General features: G+C 34.7%; 1 protein-coding gene across 2 annotated transcripts in view; it reads right to left on the reverse strand.

Moving 5' to 3' along the window:
• ADGB (androglobin) overlaps positions 1–21003 on the reverse strand; it is a 98901-nt gene that overhangs the window by 72334 nt on the left and 5564 nt on the right. For both annotated transcript variants that reach the window (XM_071433144.1, XM_071433136.1), the window contains exons 2-8: positions 13612–13756; positions 10524–10616; positions 8215–8286; positions 6791–6979; positions 4027–4166; positions 2683–2769; positions 937–1148 (exon numbers count right to left, since the gene is read on the reverse strand). In XM_071433144.1, coding sequence (XP_071289245.1) covers positions 937–1148; positions 2683–2769; positions 4027–4166; positions 6791–6979; positions 8215–8286; positions 10524–10616; positions 13612–13756 — 938 coding nt within the window. The remainder of the gene's footprint in view (positions 1–936; positions 1149–2682; positions 2770–4026; positions 4167–6790; positions 6980–8214; positions 8287–10523; positions 10617–13611; positions 13757–21003) is intronic.

Consider the following 21003-nt stretch of genomic DNA (forward strand, 5'->3'; position numbering starts at 1 on the left):
TTAAGTCTTAAGCAGGATTACATTTACTTAGTTTTAAGGGAAAAAAATGACAGCACCCTGTTGGATGAACAACAGTGCTGTTGCCAGTGACATGTCCATTCCAAACTCTGAAATATCTACCCCACTCATGGCTGGGTCAAAATGATAACAGGATTTCCTAAGAAGAGAGAATACTACCTCAGCCAGGTAACTTCTAAGATTCTTATAACACTTTAGACATTGGGACATAGTATTTGGGATTCAAAGCAAGGAAGTCACTGATTTTTCTGAAAATCTAGGAAGAAATAGAAATTTTAGCATGTGATTTGTACTCTCCAAAGGCATGAGAAGTGTTGTGAAATTGCACCCATGACTTCAAATTAAAAACAGCAACTAGGAAAATTCATTCTCAAATTAAAAAAAAAAAAGAAGAACAATATACTGGAACAAACTAGTTCATAAATCTAAATATTTAAATTTAAGTGTAAATATGATTAACAGCTCTTAAAGAAAATTATTGCATATACATAACAGAATAAAATAAAAATTGCAATAAATAAAAAAATGCAGGTAGAGTTAGAACATATTTGTCATAACTCTGTAGGCAATCACATTTTACAACACCCATTATGAAATATATAATTAATTGATGGTCAGAGCAGTGTTCCCTTTGGAGAAACTGTAACCTCTCTGCAAGGAACTCAATTTTAGAGAAAGGACTGTGACATGGAGCTGAAAAAATCTCTGCCAGAAAGGGAAACTATTTTTATAAAATAAAAGACTAGTACTGCTTTTCATGAGATCTATAGCTAAAACAAAAGCAACATGTTTGGTGAAACAACAAACCCACAGAGTTGTATGTGGCAATATATGCAAATTATACTTATTTGAAACAGACATGATGTTAACCTTATTTAAGCTTGGCCTACAAAGATTAGACTATGTAAAATTACAGACCTTTGCCAATGTTACTGGCTGTCTCTGCTCTCTCAGTTGAATCTGGCAGCTTACTCACAGATGAAAGTTCACTTTTTAACTCTGAGTCTCTGGTTTCTTCAGTTTTTGTATCATCCTCAGTAATCTCAAGTTCTGGAGCCTTCTTCTCTGGCAACATGAATTCTGGCACAATCTCTTTCAAAAAGGCCCAAACTTTGTCAAAGTATTCAGGCCTTTAAGAGAAAACACAAATGTATATGTCAATGGTAGGGATATTTCCAATAAGAGAGGAAATTTAGACAGCACTATACCACAAATGACAGTCCAACTCTAAAAAATGCTACTGGGTTATTTTAGTAGATACAACACCCTCTGTATCAGAAATATTTGTTGAGACAGCTTATGAAAGGCCCATAAAAAAAAGAGATGGTGGTTAGAGATGCATGCAAATAAAGCATCTTTTCTCAAGATTTTTAGCAGATACAAGTTGTGACCGAGAAACTTGCAGACTACTTTACAACTACACCTTACAATAATGTGAGTCTAACTCTGTATATTAAAAAGCATCTCAAAGGTACTTCCAAACTGGAAAGTTTTTGATATGATGTAACAGTTGCAGTCATGTTGATTTTCCACAGAAACTCAGTCATTCCAGAAATAATCTCAAACAGGGTCATGCAGAGTCTCATGCAAGCTAACTGCATTCAATTTTTTTTAAAAAAATAAGTGATATTAAAATGAGCTAAAGTCATCTTATACTACTATTCCAAAGACTCTGTAGTATTCACATTCTCATATTCCATGATATAATGTATTTGTAGGAAGTGAATACTGTTTTTTGCTGTTGAAGTTGTAAAACTAACTATAGAAAGAAATAAAATTTAGGCTACTTAGATTTTTAAGTCCATGAGCTACATACACACTACTGTAGGACACAAATATATCAAAAACCTTAATTGCAAGCATAGCTTGAGACATAAAAATTACTGAAAAATTGAATAAATATTCTTTGACTGGATTATTTATTAGCGAAATATGGTTATAAATAAACACGTATATCTAAGTAAATTATATATAAACCTAACTATTTGTTATCTAGATATTAATTTGAATTTATATATCAAAAGGCAAAAAAAGGTGTAACTCAAAAGAAAAAATCTAAATATTTAGTATCAGTATCTGGGTAATTAATTTAGTAATAAGAATATCAAGCTGAAAAGTCAGAATGTCTTTCTTTAAAAATACAAAATGAACATAAAATACGTAGGAAACAAGAAAAATGTTATTGTAGGTAGGAAATGCTATTTTTGGTTGAAGCTAGAAATCTGCCAACTGTTACAATTTGAAGGGGGGAAACACCATACTAGCTGACACTGATTACTTCCAAATTCATGACATATACTTTCTATGGTATATTCAGATATAAAATTATCATTATCAGCAGACATTTTATAACTGCATATTAAATGCAACATAGATTTCTCTAATCTTGTTTTCCTTGTGCTCTTTAATATTAGTTAAATTAATTTATAAAGAATAGGCATCAGCATGATAAATAGCTTTACAAGAAACTGTATGACTTACAAAGAAAAACACAATAAAATTGCATTTCTCAAAGGTACATTACCCAAGTGCCTGAACTATAAACCATTCACTTTCCAAAATTGATGGTGAAGGACTTTTAGGGTTCAGCTTTATTCTTAATAATGCCTTATAGAATTAAATACTAAATAACTGACACATAAATTGCTTAATGAAAGAACTTACTGGAGAGGAATAACTTCTGGTATCCATCCAGTCAGTGTTTGTAGAACTGTAAAGTCCTCCATCTCTCTCTTTCCAGTTGCATGTATACTATAAGACGAAAGCAGACTTTTTACAATTATAATGTTACCAACTACAGTAAACTCTGTAGTCTACATTGCTTTCTGTAATAAGACAATGTAATAAGGAATAAGATCATACACAGAATAGTTTGATGAAAAACAAGTCATTACTTGCAATTTTAGTTTTCCAAATCACTGCTGACTACTCCCCTACAAAGTCAATGCCTTTGCATCAGGTCCATTATTTTATGGCTCCCTCTGGTATAATGGCATTTTTTTTCACCTTTGTTAGCAAGCATACTATGTATACATGCACACAATTGCAGGGTTGGAGATGTGGGTTTGAAATTCCTTGTGCGAAAACAGGGTTACGATTCTATAACTTCCATTTCCTAGGCAGCTTCTCTAGCTCCCAGGTTATTCTGAACAAGCTGGTTCACTTCCACTCTAGCAAAGTTCACTCTTTCAAATTGACACTCTGCTACTCTCTGGAGAGGTTTCCTGAGAGGACCAAGGCCAAAGATGCCAGCACTTGCATGGCTAGCCCTTGTGCTCTGGAGAAATGCAGTATGTCAACCACATTCCTGCAGTTTCCTAACGGGCACCTCTCGAAATTCCTTAGCCTGTGTCAACATACTTTAGATGACCCTTCTGACAAACATAACTTGATATGATGAGAACAGGGAAGCTTCACTACCCAGATTTGTGTTTTGAATTATTTTCTCAAACTTATTCATTTAAACTCTTGGTCTTCATTCCTCATTTCATAGGAACCCGTAGCCATAATTGTCAATTACTGCATCATAGGCTATCTTCTACTTTTCCAGTCAGTTCTAGGGAAGTAGATCACTGTACACAACAGCACAACTGTAGCAAAGGTATCAAAAGAAGCTCACAAAACTAATTTCAACATTGGTTGAGTCAATACTGATCAAGGCTCACAATAATAATTTCTTTAACAGTTCACAGGTACTTCTGTTTGGCGGGAAGCCACATGTGAAGTTGTCAGGAATATAGTCAAACAAATGAAGCAAATAATGAAAGTACTCCAGCTTCTTTGTAAGTTTTCTGTGAATAAATTTACAAACACATCTAAAAATGAAATCCTGTGCCTTCTGTAGCTATAGAGGATTTTGTTTTACTGATTTACAGTGTCAGCTTTTGGAAGCGCATAACTGTCATTACAAAAATGTACCAAAATACATTTTCTAGTATACTAAATCAACTTTTTGCTGTTACCATGTGACTTCACAAAACAAACCAAAAGTGAGATGACAAAACATACCTAGTATTTGCTAACTTAATTATAGCTTTGGACAGCAACATTGGCCAAAGTTCATTTTGGCTCGTTGTAGCTGGTAATAACAAATTCTCCTCTTCACTGAATGGCATAGTGTCATCCACAATGATCTTCCTCCAGCACCCCTGTGACAGGGGAAGGGGAGAAAAGCAGAAAAAAAAATTAGTTTGTGGGCTGACAAGTAAAGAGTATGCAAGAGAACTTTTAATGCTTTCCCAAGAACTCAATTCTACTGTAACTCAATTTACATCACAGATGGCTTTAAAAAAATTCTCACATAATTTATGAGAAACATGGAAACAGCATTCATAGCATTTTATTACTGCTCTGACTTATTTGTTCCAGAGATTAATCTAATTGCTGCTATTTCCAAATATATTTCATCTCATGTGTAGTACATCATGTGCATGCATTCAGTACTGTTTCTTCAGCTGCCATGACAGATGCCTGAGAAACACTAATGATTAAAAAAAGGCTTAACTAAGATAGCAGCTTTTTAAATGTCTCTTTAGATATCAGTCTGGAAAATACTTGTGACATAAGCAGTCCCCCTTGCTTCCCAAAAACTACCTGGGGATACTGACTGCAGTTAGTCTCCTGTTACACATTACAACAGTATTTTGTAAAACACTATACTAAACAACACAAAATGATCAAATGTAAAAAAATAAAAAAATATAGATACATATATTTTTTAAAAATTCTGTATTTCCAGAATAAGAAACAAAGAGGTAAGACAAAGTATTGGTATCTTCAGTACCAGATACTTCATTAGTAAACTGAGCTAATATTCCACAAAATAATCTTGTCTTCCATTCTTCAAATAAAACTCTCTGTCCTAGTGATGAAGATATGATAGTAAATAGGTGGGCCTAGCAAATACTTCTGTTAATTCATCCACAAAATGATGAAGAATGACCAAATCACTAAAGTGTTCACCATGTGTTATCAGAGAGTGCAAAACTATTGTTCTCTGCTTGTAACTAAGCTATGGGTTCAAGCTGAAATGACAGCTGATTAATGCTATGAATTCTATAGGTCTAAGGAGAAAACAAATTTAGTCCAGAGGTCAAAGATATTCAAAAGCCATAAAAGAAGCTAATATTCTTAAGGATAAGAACCATTTTGTGACAACCAAAACAAAATATTTAAACTTCCCTAGTTTGAAAAGGATCTAGTCAGGGATATGATCACATATTCATCTCCTCTTCCAATAGTTGCTGAAGTTTACTAGGGAGAACAGAATAAGTTGATAAATAAAGGAAAAGAAACCAAAAAATTAAAAAAAATGTGGGGCAGGTCTACAGATGGAAAAAAGTGAGAAAAAAATAACTACAGGAACAAGTTCAATAAACCTCAGGAAGGCAAAGTGAAAGTAGAACGTGGGATGGAATTTCTATATTTTGTCAAATATGTGAAAAAGAAATATTATCCACAGGTTTGATGTTGTGTACAGCAATGTCTTCAGGACTCAGTGCAGAACATTAGTGAAATCAGTTCATTATTCTTCCAGCTTTTGCACTCATTTTAATTTATTTTTCTACTTTCTCCTATGAAACATATCTCTCCTCTATCTCTTCTGATATTTGTCTTTCCTTGTTTGTACATTTTTTTTAATCTTCCAACAGGTGACCCTCTTTTTTGCTGTTTTTCTTTCTGAATTGTACAGCTGTATACCCAGAGGAAAAAAAATTGAATAAACACACAGGCCCAAACAAAAAAAAGACAAAGAGTGTAACAAACAGTGACAAAGAAAATGAAGCACTGGTAACTCTTGGATATGCTTTAAAATGTAGTATTTTACCACATGACTTCATAATATCTGCAGCATTAAATTCACACACAGAATAATGTCTTCTGCTGAGGAACTTGGACAATACAATTTGTGCCTTCTTAAACTCATGGAACTCATTTCTATATGAAATATAAGTTATTCCACAAGTGAAGGCAGTAGTAAGGGTGAGGAAAGCACAGGCATGTAAATTAGATAACTGTTCCCCCTACAGAGAAGATCACTTTCAAGTTTTTGTTTCCAACTAACTGTGTCAGAAATATTTTCAGCTTTGGGCAACAGGAAGTTTAGTAGGGTTAGTTATAGGTCTTAGCATGCTGTGACATTTTCTGTTTCCAAAAGGCAAATATAACTGAAATAACTCCAACAACACAGATAACTTTTAGATGTCATTTATTTTATATGTTACTATTTCTCTATTAAAATGAGGTTCAATATGCAATTAAGTGTTCCCTGTTGACTGCCAAATGTGTTAAGAAATTATTATCGATTATCTTTAGAAATCCTTGGGATGTTTTAGTTTTACCAGTACCTCTTCAGAAAATGGTCTTCACACTGGAAGTATCTAACTATCTTTAAACACATTTAGAGACAAATAGGTCTGTAAAGTCAGGCAACTGAATTACTTAAATATAAAAAGAAAAAATTTAGCCTAATACACCAAAGGTGTGGGCCACGTGTCTGACTCTACTAAGCATTTGCATCAAACCTAAAAAACTACAAAAATAAAATATTGCCTTTGCAAGTAATAACACTTTTATCAGGCCACAAGTTGTACAACAATCACATGAACTATAAGAGACATTTTAATTAACAAGCATTCAAATTAACAAATTGTCAGTTTTTCTACTCCTAAAAATCTATGTATTTTCAACAATAAAATGTATGTCCAGTAACCATTAAAATTTGCCATGCTAGCTGCATCATATTTTTATATTGTTGGAGAAAACCACTCACCATCCAATAAAGTTTCAATGCATATTTTCCAAATTTATTGTACACTGTTACGCGCTCCTTGGCAGATTTACATAAGCCATAAATGTGTTCCCAAGGTTTCCAAACAAGTGTGGGTGTTTCACTATTTAAGGAATTTTCATTATATATCCTCCAGACAGCATAGATTTCACTTACAATCCATCTCATCAGCTAAAACAAGAGAAAAATAGAAAAAAAAGTTTTTTCAAGTAACAGATTTTGAAAAAAATGTGAAGTTATAATGAACAAAGAATAAACCAGACCCTGTTGTAAATAAAAAAGTGACATAAAAATATAGCTATAGTTTAATGGAAAAAATAATTTCGCTGTTAAAACTTCTCTTAAAATCATTACAATACCTATCTACACCAACACAAGATTTCATGCAACTAAGTAAAGGCACAATATAAATAAAGGTATTCATCATTTAACAAAGAAAAACTAAGAAATATGATCTTAAAATAAATTATGTTACAGGGCATGTGAGTTGTCACTTGTTTAATTGCTTTTTAAAAGCCAGCTGCTAAAAGTCAATATTGCCTTGAATAGTCATTATTTGTACTCCATAAAGGAAATCCTAAATTATTAACTGTACTTAGAAATCTTTAATTCTTAAAATAAGAACTTAAACTAATCATGTTTTATACATGAGTTTTATGATATGCAGATTTATGATGTATACCTTACTTTCACAAGTATTACCAAACTGTTATTAGGATTTATGTATACGGAAATGAAAAAAACCTTTTACTACAAGAAACATGCCCTAAAATTAATTAGTGGTTCTATGGACATTCTAAGAAACTTGTCCTAGAATAAATTAGTGGTTTTTTGGACTTAAAAATTGACATGACCTGTCTTCTGGTGTTTCTTCCCTTATATCTCTGGTGCTGAATTTTGAATTTGCATTGACATACTGAATTAAATAGAAATTATTAAGTAATATTACATTCAGTAAGGCACTCAGATGATTTGGTTCCATCTGGTTTACATTTTTCCATGACCTGCAGAAATTCAGTAAACCTTTATTAAACTCTGGAGAGACAGAAAAGATTGGATCACAGACATTTGCACACACATGCACGCCCACTAGGACTTCCAGAAAGTTTGAGTAAAAAATAGAAATCCTTTATAACATGGCCTTTATTTACTCTTTTCTTTAGACAATATTATCCAGCTGGAAAACCTCTTGCCATCACTGATTTTTCAATTTCTAAAAAAGATAAACACTAATTATAATAATCTAGATAATTTCTTGTGACTTTATCCCCCTTCATTCATTTTCCACTTAAAAAACTTCCCACAACATTTCTTTTTTGTAGGAATTTGGAGTGAAATTCAAAAAGTCAAAGAAAGATAAAAAGGAAATAATTTTTTTAAAGGGACATTAATGAATTTCCACCTACCTCACAACAAAATATGTGCTCATTTGCTGAAACAAGGTCAAATGAGGTTTCATTTTGGACTATCACAGGAACCTAGTAGAAAGTAAATCAGTTAGGTCCATAACTAAATTATCTGGAGAAAATTAAATTATCATTAGCATTTAACTGCAGTGGACATGCAAATGTTGGACATCTGGCAAGCATGCATTACACATTTGAAAACTAGAAGTGATCATCTTGTAGATGGTTTGGTATTTCTTTATAAAACTTCCTTAAATGTAGGTTCAGATTTTTAATAAATTATTATTATTATTTTTACCAGGAGATTTAAAGAGTATCAAATTGAATAATCACATAATTAAATTGAGATGCCCTCAATTTCTTAAGATATTTGCAGTTCTGCATTTAAATCATGATCATAACACTGTCTATACTTTGAGATTCCCTTAGCCACCTACCAGGGCTCACAGGGATTTATTTTCTCATGGTCAGTTACATAGTGGTAACATCTGAACAGCAACTTTATCATATCTTTGGCTGCCTTATGTTGTGTTCATGAATATTTTCTTCTTGTACAGCCCATTTCCTTTTTGTAAGCAGTTTAGTAATAACAGACTGGGATTCCAGTTTATTGAACTAAATGTATCTGTGCCTCTCATCATGTATTGGTGCTAATTGCTTGATTCTTTGCTTGCCACACTATTGGCTTGTTTATGCTTTCTTTTATAGTTAAAAATATATCAGGTAACAAATAATTCTTAATAGCCTTTCATCGCTTTAAATTTACATTAATTTTTATATAAAATCTCTGGTAACCATTGCTTGTTGATTCAAAATATATTGGACCAAAATAAGCATCAAAGTTTTAATCAGGTCCTAAAGAAAACAAATGCTTTCTTCATCATACTCCAGAGATAGATTTTAAAAGCTATTTTTAATACAGATACATGTTTCCATGACTTTCTGGGCTGCCAGCTCTCTTGCCCTCATCTTTCAGATACCTCCACTCAGTTTATGCATTTTGGCAGTGTTTCCTATCCAATCTTTTGGTCTTGTCAATTACTCCTCTGACCTCTCCCCCTCTCTCCATTAAAAATTAAACTTAGATCTGTTTAGTGTCTAGTTAATAAAAAATGGAACTGACAAGCTGACAAAAGGAAAACTGACAAGACTGAAAAAGTTGGAAGGGTGGTCCAAGTGCTTTAAAACTTCAATATATGATCTGAAGTAAATCACATAAACCCTTAGATTGCTAACAGTATTGGAGAACACTAACCTTTGAAATGTGAGGCTGTTTATTTTCTCTGCAATTAATTTTAAAGCTATGCACAATTTTAAAATGCTATGGTTACCTTGCAGACAAGTACTGTCAAAGACATGTACTCTGTGTAGCCCAGAAAAATATGATAGTTGAAGTGAAAAAAAGTAATGTAGTTCTGGTAAAGCTAGTTCATGGTTTCATGACAAATATGAGTACTTCAGACACCTGCTCAGGTGGAACATACAGAAATTTTTCTGCTGTGACAGTAATTCTTAAGTGAGAACAGAGAAATAGAAGGCATCTGTAAAAACAGAAAGGCATCTCTCTGTCCAGTTGTCTTCCAAATAATGAACATGGGAGTGAAAAAGTGAAGCAGATGAGGGGGGATACACAACCATGATGTTTTGCACCAGGAAGTGCTGATCCATGGTGGTCTTATCCCATTAACACATTGAATTAATAATTAAATCTCAGATTCTGTACAGTATCACTGAGAATGCTATTATTACGCTAACTGTAAGGAATGGGATTAGTATGGGTAATCTTATGTCCTTTTAGACACAGAGAAACCTGTGTTGTATGGCATCAAGCAGGCCTCTGATTCATCTATGCAGCATTCTGTGCAGATCCCATCCATTTTGGTTTTGCTGACCTGTGATACAATTTGAGCTACGAAAGAATATTCTTACAAGAAAATAACCCTGCTCCCAATTTCTGCTGTAAAATGAAAGGAAGAACTTGCTGCTGTGGTTAGATAAAGTCAAGGAGATGCAGGGGATATAACAGTCAGTAAGGAGCAGGAGCTGCCTGCGGGCTCCTCCATCACCATCAGCAGTGTGAGCTCAGCCTGGGCTCAGGGTTTCCAGCGCCAGGGCCCAGCCATGCAAGCAGCACAGCTGAGCTGTCACACAGGTCACCAAGCCCTCGTGTACACTGGTCTCCAGGACAGGACTGACCACATGGTCAAGTGGCTTTTACCTGTTGAAATAACTTCCTCTGCTAATTTCACTCTACTTTTCACAAGTTAGGCAATTGGGAATTTTTCATCATGACTTTGTTTGTTTCTTACCTCTTTTGTTAAAAACTCTTGTGGACGTTTCCATGAATGCACTTTTAAGGATGCTGGCAACTTTATTTTCCCTTCAGGATCATCAAATCCAGGCTACACAAAATATGTATGAACAAAAGGACCACCTTTAATAATTACAGTATTGTATCTTCCATGAGATTTAAAATAATATATTGTTCACAGGATAATTCACTTAAGGAGCAAAATAGCAAAAAAAAGAACTAATAGTATATACAACTAAATAAAAAGAGCCCAAGGCCCAAGGTGAAGATGCAGTGCAGTATTCAGAGAAGCTTATATGGTCTGCACTTTCTAAGAGTTCTATATGAAATTATTATTTTTCTTTTCCTCTTTCAGAAAGATCTTCAAAAAAAGCTTAAATTTTTAAGTCAGTCTTCTATCAAGCTATTCCTATGTACTTTTTCTAACTCATTTATTTTTATAGCTTTTAAGTTGAACACTAAAAGTAAATATCTAAAGTGATTATTAAGAAACAAAAAACTCATGTTACATGCATTTAGCACTGCCATAGAAACCAAAGAGAGCTATAATTATACAACATGAATTAGCCCATTAAAAAGAGAGGCTCATACAGCTTTCTTCAAACTTGCTTTTTTAAGTGATGCTTATCCTCCATGTGCACAGAAGGCGTCAGGATATATGATGTCTGTTTACTTACTGGCACAACGTGGGATGAGGACATGCCTCTGATACAGGTTGTGTTGACTGAGAAACTAATCAGTTACATGGATAATGCTTTTTATTAGTGCCGGGATTTTCAACAGTTTTTAGGCATATTATACACTTGTGAGTGTTTCACAGTTTACAACGCACTCTGTCTTCTACAGACCAGAGAAAGAGTTGCCAGGAACAAAAATCTGTGATACTCTGAGTCCTTAATGATTAAAGGAAGACAAAACAAAGTGCATCAGAAAGGCATAAAAACCAAACACAAACCAAAGATCCCCAAATAACTTTTTCCCCAAATTTTTGGTTTTTTTTTTTCATTGTGTAAGCTCCTTCAACATGATAATCTGCAACAACCTATTTCAGTACCTGAAGGAAAAAAGAGAAGCTGGGGAGGAGGGGAGGGATGGAATGCTTTAGGAATACTTTCTTTTTTTTTTTTTTTTTTCTGAAAGCTTAAAGAATTCCTTGGAGCCTGGACAATACAAAACTGTATTAACAGTGTTTATATTCTGCTTTCAGAGACATCCAACCCTGATTTCATGGCATAACAGGAAAGTTTAGCTCCTAAGCACTAGATAAACCACAGAAAGGAGGCAGATGGGAATGACATGACACTATGCAAAACTAAAAAAACCAAACCAAACAAACAAAAAACCCACAAAAAAGCAAAAAAACCCAAACCCACACCTGGAAAGATACAACCTTTCTTTAGCTTATTACTGCAAAAAAATGCTTTGAAGCAGAATATTATAGGTCCAGGCTGAAAAAATCAAGTTTTAACTTATCAAGTTTAAACTTATCTTTTATTTAAGGTGGCTATAAGAGACAAGTGCCAAGTTTCAGGGGTTCATGCTCTAAGGACAGGAGTCTCAACCACAAGTTCTACAGGAAGGACATGGAAGAAATGAGCACAAAAGACAAAGACAAGGTCAAATGCATAATCTCAGGAGCACAGTGCACAGCTCTAAGAGAGAGCATTGTGTTCAGGTGGTTGGTGTTACAAGGAAAGAGATCACTTCAGGTTGATTTCTTTACCCACACAAGAAAATAGGACTGCTCATATTCGTGTTCCAAGTGTACTTCAAGGTTCTGGATGACATTACTAATTTTGTTTCCAAATGAAATAACCTACATGATGTTGAATTCTGGCTACCTGCTTGGATCAAAAGAGGCCATGTTAAAAATACTTTAGATCTGTAAATTCATCTGCTGTGACTGGCATATAATTCCTTTAAACATGTAAAAGAAGCAATGTTTCATACAGCTTGTAGCTGAAGAACTGAAGAGTCCAGTAAACAACTCAGAAAACCTCTTGTGCTAAAATAGAAGGTTTTCATATATAGTTCATTTGAAGTTTATGTATGATTATAATGTCTGGTAGACCTGAAAATTAGTGCTAGATAAATGTTGAGCACAGCCCAAAGACGCCAAAAGAGCGGTAAAGGAACAGGAGGACACAAAGGCAAATTATTTACTTGACAAGTTAGGGCAGTCTTCAGTACAGAATGTATACCTCCTCTCAAAACAATACTTTGGCCCCATAGGAGTACAATATAGTCAACCTTAGGATAAGAAAAAAATAATCTAGAAATATATATGGAAATAAAAACATAGTACATAAGGACACATTCAGAAGAAATATATTAACAATGCAAAATTTGCATATAAAATATGTGATAAATAATGGCATTTAATGCATTTTAAATTTCAATTTAAGATGCTGAGTTTAAGAATTTTTTTTAAGAAATAAGTTTACTACTACTCTGTATAGAAGACCCATACACTCTGGAATGATAACCAGTGTGAAAGAGTAAAAATCCATGAGATTTTTAATTCATTCCAAGGTTGGAAAACAGGAATTTTTCAAAATCTGGCAGGTGCTTACTTTCTGCAAAATGACAATATTCCCTCAAATCATGCTGTACATACTAGAACTGGAGACAGTGTTTCACATGTCCAGAAACTGCAGCATACAAAAGAAAGTACTTCAACATCAATTTCTGCCATAAAAAATGGATGCATCAAACCTTTTGAGCCCACAGAAACTGCAGTGCCCTGAGGAGTGTGTCAGTGCCCTGACATACTACAACAGTTCAGCTGTTTCCAGATCCCCAGTTTTAGTTATGCTATGAAATAGATTTGAGGGTTGTATTTTTTAAAACCATTAATGTGCACACAGATATGTTAACAGTTCATTTTAAAAGCAGCAAATAAACAATGCACAATTGTTTCTAGTTTATTACTGTAGTTTAGTAAGGAACTACTTAAACATATTGAAAACATATGATTGAAAATAAATATATTTATCAGTAACACATTATTTTGAAGTTGTGGCAAATGCTCTATTAAATAAAAATACAAAAAATGAAGTAGAAATAATATGTGTCACACAACTTACTGAAATTTGACCTTTTCCAGGTTTTTCTTTTCCAGCTTTTCCAGCATCCCATTTTTCTGCATTGATATCTGCATCATTCCATTCTGGCCAAATAGGAAATCTCCACTTCTCATTGGAAGCAGCTTCCTTGGAAAGCATGGATGGCCTAGAAAACACACAATAGCATAAATAAAAATGAACAGCAGTATTAGACAAGGGTAGTAGAAAGTATTTTATCTTATAAAATATTCCTTGTTTAATGTAATAGGAATTTTAGTGCTTTTAACTATGTCAACATTTTGTCACTAAGTCACTAAGATACGCAAACTTATCTTAGAAAGTGCTTGATGCTGTTATAAGGTATAAACCAACAAAATATTTAATGCATTTATACTTCTGCTGAAGTAAATTGGGTGGTTGAAGCACAAAACCAGAAGGAGGACAGTTTCTTCCCTCCTCTTTTTCCCTGCTGAGCCTTCCCTGAGAGCCACATGGCTCTCTTTTCTCTCCTGTGCCAGTCCTAACATTCATCACTCAGTTCAACTCACTCACCTATCTGAAGGTGTTCTTTCATTTCTTCTGACTTATTTCTTTAGATAACCAGAAGGAGCTTACCATGGATACAGGATACAGCCCTTAGGAAAAGGACTCCCACTTCTAGGCATCTGTGAGCTGCTGGACCAGCCAGCGCTGTCTTCAGGCAGTTTCATTCTCAGGGCTCTTGTGCTACCAGTACTCTCACTACTTTCTTTTGGCTTTCACAATCCTGGCAATAATTTTGCTGAGGCTGAAAGGATTTTCACAGGACTAATAGCCAATGTGTTCATGGCCACAAAGTAGCGCTGGTGCACCTTCATCTTTCCAGTGCATACAAAGGGCTGAAAAGCTGAATTAGCTGGAATATTCATTCATTGTTCCTATATATAAATGCAACAAACTGTGTAACCATGTTCCAAAGTCAAGCACAGACTACTTAAATGACTAAGGAAACTACTTAAATGACTAAGTCTGACTAAGGAAAATGTTGTCTATGAAATGACACCTGAAAATCCTATTAAGCCGCATCACCCAGAAGGAAGCAGGGACAAGTCACTTGGGGGAACAGAGGCATTGCTCAAGTGTAGAGCAGTGAAACTACAAAAGCAAAACCTCAGCTGGAGTAGAAATAATCAAAGGATGTTAAGGACAAAGAAAAAAGCTCCTGTAAGTACACTGGCAGCAAAGGGCATATGAGGAAGCACATGTCTGCTGCTCAGTGGGATAGGGAACAGCTTAGTGTCAAAGAACATGGGAAAGGCCAAGATACTCAATGTCTTTTTGTGTCTTGGGTTTTGTTGGCAAATTTGTCGTTCCCCAGTCCAAGAGTCTATTTACCAAGTCTGTGGGAGTGAAGCATTATCCACAGTAGAGGAAGGATCTGGGCAGCACTTAAGGCAACTGGACACACACAGCTCCATGGGACTAGCTGCAATGGGAGCAAAGGTACTGTGGGAGTTGACTGGAGTCTGATTTGGATTTTGGTAAATGCAGTGCTTGGAGACACCTTAAATTCAAACAGACATGGATCTAAGCAACCTGATGTAACTGCTCCTGCTTGAGTAGGAGTTTGACTAAATGGCTCCCAGATGCACCGTTCAATCAATGTTTTTCATAATTCCATAATACTTTAGCAATAGTAAGGACAAAGACATGGGTAAAAATAAAGATTTCTCACTGTCTAGACATTAACTACGTTCATCCACACTACCAATAACTCTTAATGGAAGACAGCTGTTAAAATTCAATACCATCTGTGCCTTCTGCTGTGCAAAACCCACCCAAACATAGCTCCTACCTCTCTAACTGGAAGGAAGATGAATTCTGTAGAGCGATACTTAGCTTTATTTTTTCATCTTTTTCACCTCAGTCATCTGTAAATCGACTCTATTAGGTTTGATCTTACATTAATGGCATGATATTTTCTCCAGAGTTTTCTTGAAGACTCAAATGACACTTCATTCTGTATTCAATAATATTTAACCAGGAATTGAAAAACCCTGAGGTGTTTATCAGTTTCTTTGTATAATTTCCAGTTGTTTCAAAGAATCTTTTGCATCTGTGCTTACCACATGCATGAGGAACAATGAAAAACTAAGTGCTGGCTGTATCAACAGATTCAACATTTGTGATATTTTAAAACCTGAACGCTTCTAACACTGTTTTAAATATTACTCCTGGTAGTTTCTTACACATAGTAAAAATTTGTAAGTTAAAATTCTCTTTTTTTGTACTTTTTTCTTACTTCAGATGAAATATGAATGGTATACATATCAATTTTAAATATTTAAGAGCTACTCCTATTTTTTTGAATATTTTTTGTACTTCTAAATCTGCATTTGCTCTTCTCCAAATTTATAGAGAAGCATGAAAATTTCACTTACTGATACCAATAATAAAGATATTCTGATATCATTCACAAATAAAATTAATGATAATTGCAGTAATTCATAGAATCATAGAATGGGTTGTGTTGGAAGGGACCTTAGAGATCATCTAGTTCCACCCCTCCTGCCATGAGTAGGGACACCTTCCACTAGACCATGTTACTCAGAGCCTGTCCTCATTTCTTGCTATAAGATTTCTGAGTGATTTGGGACAATAATGGAATAATAAAAAAGCATAATTTTAAAATGCAACAATGAGATATGGAAGACTTACTTAGCTTACTACCACACCAAGACAGATAATCACTTTCTACCACACTTTGACATAACAGAATATCCTCAGCATTAACAATCTGGAATACATGGAAACAATGCTACCTATGATTGAGGTGCCTAAACTAAATTGTGGAAGTCTAATGCTACTGCATCTCAAAACGATAATTCAACAAGACCTGGAAAATTCACAAATAACAGCAATTTAATTGGTCTACAAATATAAGTAATAAGTGAAAAAGACTGCTGAATTAATTAAAATACTGCATTTGAGTAATGCTATTAAGAAGTTCTTCTATTACAAGAATTGAATAATATAACTGTGAGAATTCATTGAAATGAACTGTAAGATACAAGGACAATGCAAATTACTGGTATTTTACGCTCAGGCTGGATGGGTTCATTGTGCAACAGTATTTTTAAAACCAAATTACTGGCAGACTTTCTTTTAATCCTGTGCTAAACCCTAAAGGAGAAAAAGGAAGAATAAATTGCCAAATGAAATGCCATGAAGTTGGCACTAATTCACCTCTAACCCTTAAAGCAGCTTCTCCAAGAGTACTGGTGTAATTTATATAGTGCCAACAGAGGAAAGAGGGGATGGCAGGACGGACAAGCACAACAGGGAAATGCAGACAGATTGCAACTTAAGTTTTTCAGACACTTCAGATTTAATACAGAGACAGGAAACAAGCCCACTGGAAATGTGCTCTCAAGCAATACAGTCATTTAGTCTGTAGACATGTGCACTACCCCATTCTGCAAGCAAGATCTTGACAACTTGGTTAATGGAGTCTAGGAAGCTAGGAAGCAAATATTTTCTTCCTAAAACAGATAAATCTACCTGCAAATTATCTATGGCCATTCCTTAGAGAGGGAACCCAGCAACACTGATGAGAGTCTTCTCAAGAATTACAGAAGCATTGGTAGGTACCTTCAAACAGCACGGCTACTCCAACCTTCCTTCCCCAATACCCATGTCAATCTGGACCACCGGACAACAATAATTTTGTGATTTTTTAGAAATCATGAAGTCACCAAGAGGCAGTAAAAAAAAAGTGACACTTTCTGTGAATTGTTTGAATAGTCATAAAAAAAACTACTTCTGTCCTCAGTAAAGCTTTTATATTAGGAAAAAGAGGGCAGAGAACAAACAGATGCTTCAACTTTTTATCAAAATCTGCCCTGCAGGGAAGCTACTTAAGTTTTTCTTTAATCTCTTCCAACCTCAAAGACAAAAGACTCCTTTGAAGACCTTATTTATAGTAGAAAGTTCTTTTAAACTATAATCACTGAAATGATTTCTAAAAAGTAGGATCTGAATATCTTAGAAACCCAGAGCAGAAACCATGGTAACACTCGAGTTCATAAGAATCTCTAAATGATACAGGAAAGTTTGGCCAAGTATCAGTAACTCTGTGGCAAAATGATTTCCTCTTTTTCTTCATACCTAGTGTCATTCTTCAGAAGAGGAATGAACAGAAAGAGTCACAATCAGACAATTTAATAAGCAGCTAATAAGGCAATACAGTTTTCTTCTTATTATTAGCATAGTCAGCAGCAATTACAAAATAAAGCCAAAATATGAATGAGTGGTTTACAATACCTTGCCATTAGTCTTATCTTGGATACTGGAGCCAAAACATATGGGATTCTCTGCAGAAGCAAAATACTCTATGCACTCAGAGCTCTCATGTTTGGGGAGACCCATGCCATGGATGCAGCTCAGGTATGAGGAGCAGAACAAATAATTGTAAACCATCTATGCTGCAATCACAGCTGCTTGCAAAAGCCTATGACAATAGGTTTTATTGTCATTTCATTTTTGTGTACTGGGGTAGGATTTCTTCCCCAAAAAGTATAGAGTACCTTCTGTGTGAAGCAAGTTCAAGCCGGAAAATTAAAGTGATGATAGAAAGAAAAGATGAACACCAACTGAATATTCTTTATAGATATATAATTTTTAAAGGGGTCTGCAATTTCAATCACTGCTTCCAAGTGTGATGTTCTCATTTCTAAACATAGCTGATGTCCTTGTAGGTGTCAGACAAACTACTAATAAACCTCAGTAACTTGTGAAGGATGAGCCTCTTTTGAAGGCGCACACAAACACATTTGCTGAGAGATGGTTACCTAGCCTCACATTTAGCTTTGCCAGCTAGAAGTCTACATGTTTTCTTACTTATATTTGTCTTCACATTAATGGAAACCAAGTTATTCCTTCTTGGTTTGCTTTCCAATTTATAGGAGGTGGAAGAAAAACCCTAAATGTAAAATACTTTGCAAATTTTTTTGCAAATTTTTTTGCAAAATCCTTTTGCAAATTTTACACAGTAGCATGACTTGGACTTTACTTGAAAGAAAAATTAATAAAAAATAGTAGTTTAGAAGCCCTGTAGGTTTTAAAACTTTAATTTTTATTTGTTCTCCTTGTTTTCAGCCTGATTCAATTTGTTGCCCTAAAAATATTGTCTGAATTCTCATCCTTGTAATTTTAGAATTCCAGCTAAAATTGAGTATCTTCTGCTGTTTTGATCCATTTATCCCAACTAAACCTTTTTGCTATATAAAAACTTGAAGTCAGAAATTGAATATAAAGCACAAAATCAAGTAATAAAATTTTTCCATGTATTAAGGGAAAAACATGAAGATGTATTCAAAAAACTGGTGACAAATAGACTGATAAGCAACTGAATATTTAATATAGATCACAAAATATTTTTTTTCCTGTGTGACAAAATCTATGTAAAGCAGAAAAAAAATAATTTCTTTTTTTGGAGGAATTCATGTAAAATTCAACCTTCATGCTCATAGCAAGCTCATGTACAATGTTAGAATTTTGGACCCTGATCTTTTAATTTTTGCATTCCAGGAAGAACAAATCCCATTTCTATTGCACAAACTACCATATGTAAACTGCTCAAAGACAGAAGTAAAATCAGGTGGCATTATATACTTGAGAAACAATATCATGTATGTGCTGCTTTCAAATGGCAGACCAAGACCGTGTAGCCTGCAAGAGCAATGACAGAAAACTCAGCTTGCCATTTTCTGTGCTGAGAGGCAGCTGTAGTGAAAATTCTCTGCTCCTGATTCTATGGAGCCAAAGATCTGCTATAAAAAAGCTTTGAATACAGAATGGAGAAAAATACTTTTTACTTATTTGAAAAACATTTTTCACAATGGAAGGCATCAGATTGCCTGGATGCCATTCATTGGACAGCCTTTCACATTCTACCACACTGGAGGTCACTTAAACATTTAAAAGACATCCTTCAAATTTTTTTTTTTTTAAATTACATTCCCAAGAGTGGAACATTGAAAATTAATTCCAAGAGATGCCTGCCAAGGCAGAAACACTGTATTATCTAGCTCTTAAATGAGCCCTTGTAACGCACAGAAACAAATACAGTCTGCAGAAGTGGGCTTTCTATCCAGTACTACAGGTGGAAATACGATATACCAATACCTAGATAATGTCATAGCAAGAGGCTGGAAAGAGGAATGTCTTTTCCAGTAATTTTCAGGTGCCAATCTCAGCCAAAAGAAGTGATCTCTGATGCATTCTTCCAAGATGGTTATGGCTGACTCTGAGTTGTGCTCTAGGTGGGATTGTGAGCTGTCCAAATCTTTTGAGGTTAACTGGTTTCAAAAGGTGGTGGTGACAGGCCAAGTGAACAGACTGCCACAAACAACGGGGGCTTCCAGTTTTCCACCAAGTCACAGATTTGAAAGCAAGTAACATCTACATCCAATTTGCAGATCAAATTTCTGTCTGATCAATGTACTCTTCTTCCAACTAGCAGCAAATGAATAGGCATTATAAGGCTATAAGCTGAAGTTAGACCCAGATATAAGAATGCTAAGACTGCTTTTGACACTAAAGTTTGATACTCAAGGGTCAAGTAGAAGAATATGAACTGTGCAGCACTGCTTCTTTAAAACCTCTTGTGCCTTCTGTATGGCACCTGAACAATTAACCAAGACCTAAAAGTCTCTGCATGGCAGAGCATGACAGTGCTTCTGAGGATTTAGGCCAACCCATTTAAAAAGCATTTTGCATGCATTGTTAAGAAAATCAGGAAATCCCATTTCTTCCATGGTGGTTACAGAGAATTCACAGAAGATGAAGACCATTCTGCTTAAATAGATGAATAATCCCTGGCAAACAGAGTCTCTAACATTATACTTTAAGAATGCTTTCTCGTTTCAAAGCACACGTATTAGTATTTTTCTTTTGACAGTACATTTTCTGCTATCCAGTTCTGCTGAAAGCTGCTTTTCTCCATCACACCGTTCTTTACACTGTTCACTGCAATAGAAGTCAAAACTCCTCTTTGCACAGTCTGATTGTACAGTCTCCAACCCAGGGCTCGTGGAGTGTTTGCCTGTAAGATTCTCTGACAGTGCTTTGAGTTTCATGGAAAGAAAAACCTAAAACGAAAATCAGTAGGGCGTACAGCATTTAGTGTGATATTGCCACTAGTAAATTACTTAATATTTTCATGCCCATGAGTCCGTGAAGTTTGAAATCTACAGATCAAATAAGCTGAGCTCTCAGAGGTTCCTTGTTTTAATTAGAATTAACTAGGAAAATTAATTTGAATACATAATTTTCTAATTAACATGTAATCTAGTTAATAAAAAATTAAACTTATTGGTCAGCTTATATGCTATTCTAGTATGCTTCTCATAATTACCTGGGGAAAAAAAAATC

Source organism: Agelaius tricolor, unplaced genomic scaffold, assembly GCF_023055355.1.
Source record: "Agelaius tricolor isolate 1412-34295 unplaced genomic scaffold, bAgeTri1.0.p SCAF_1, whole genome shotgun sequence".
NCBI lineage: Eukaryota > Metazoa > Chordata > Aves > Passeriformes > Icteridae > Agelaius > Agelaius tricolor.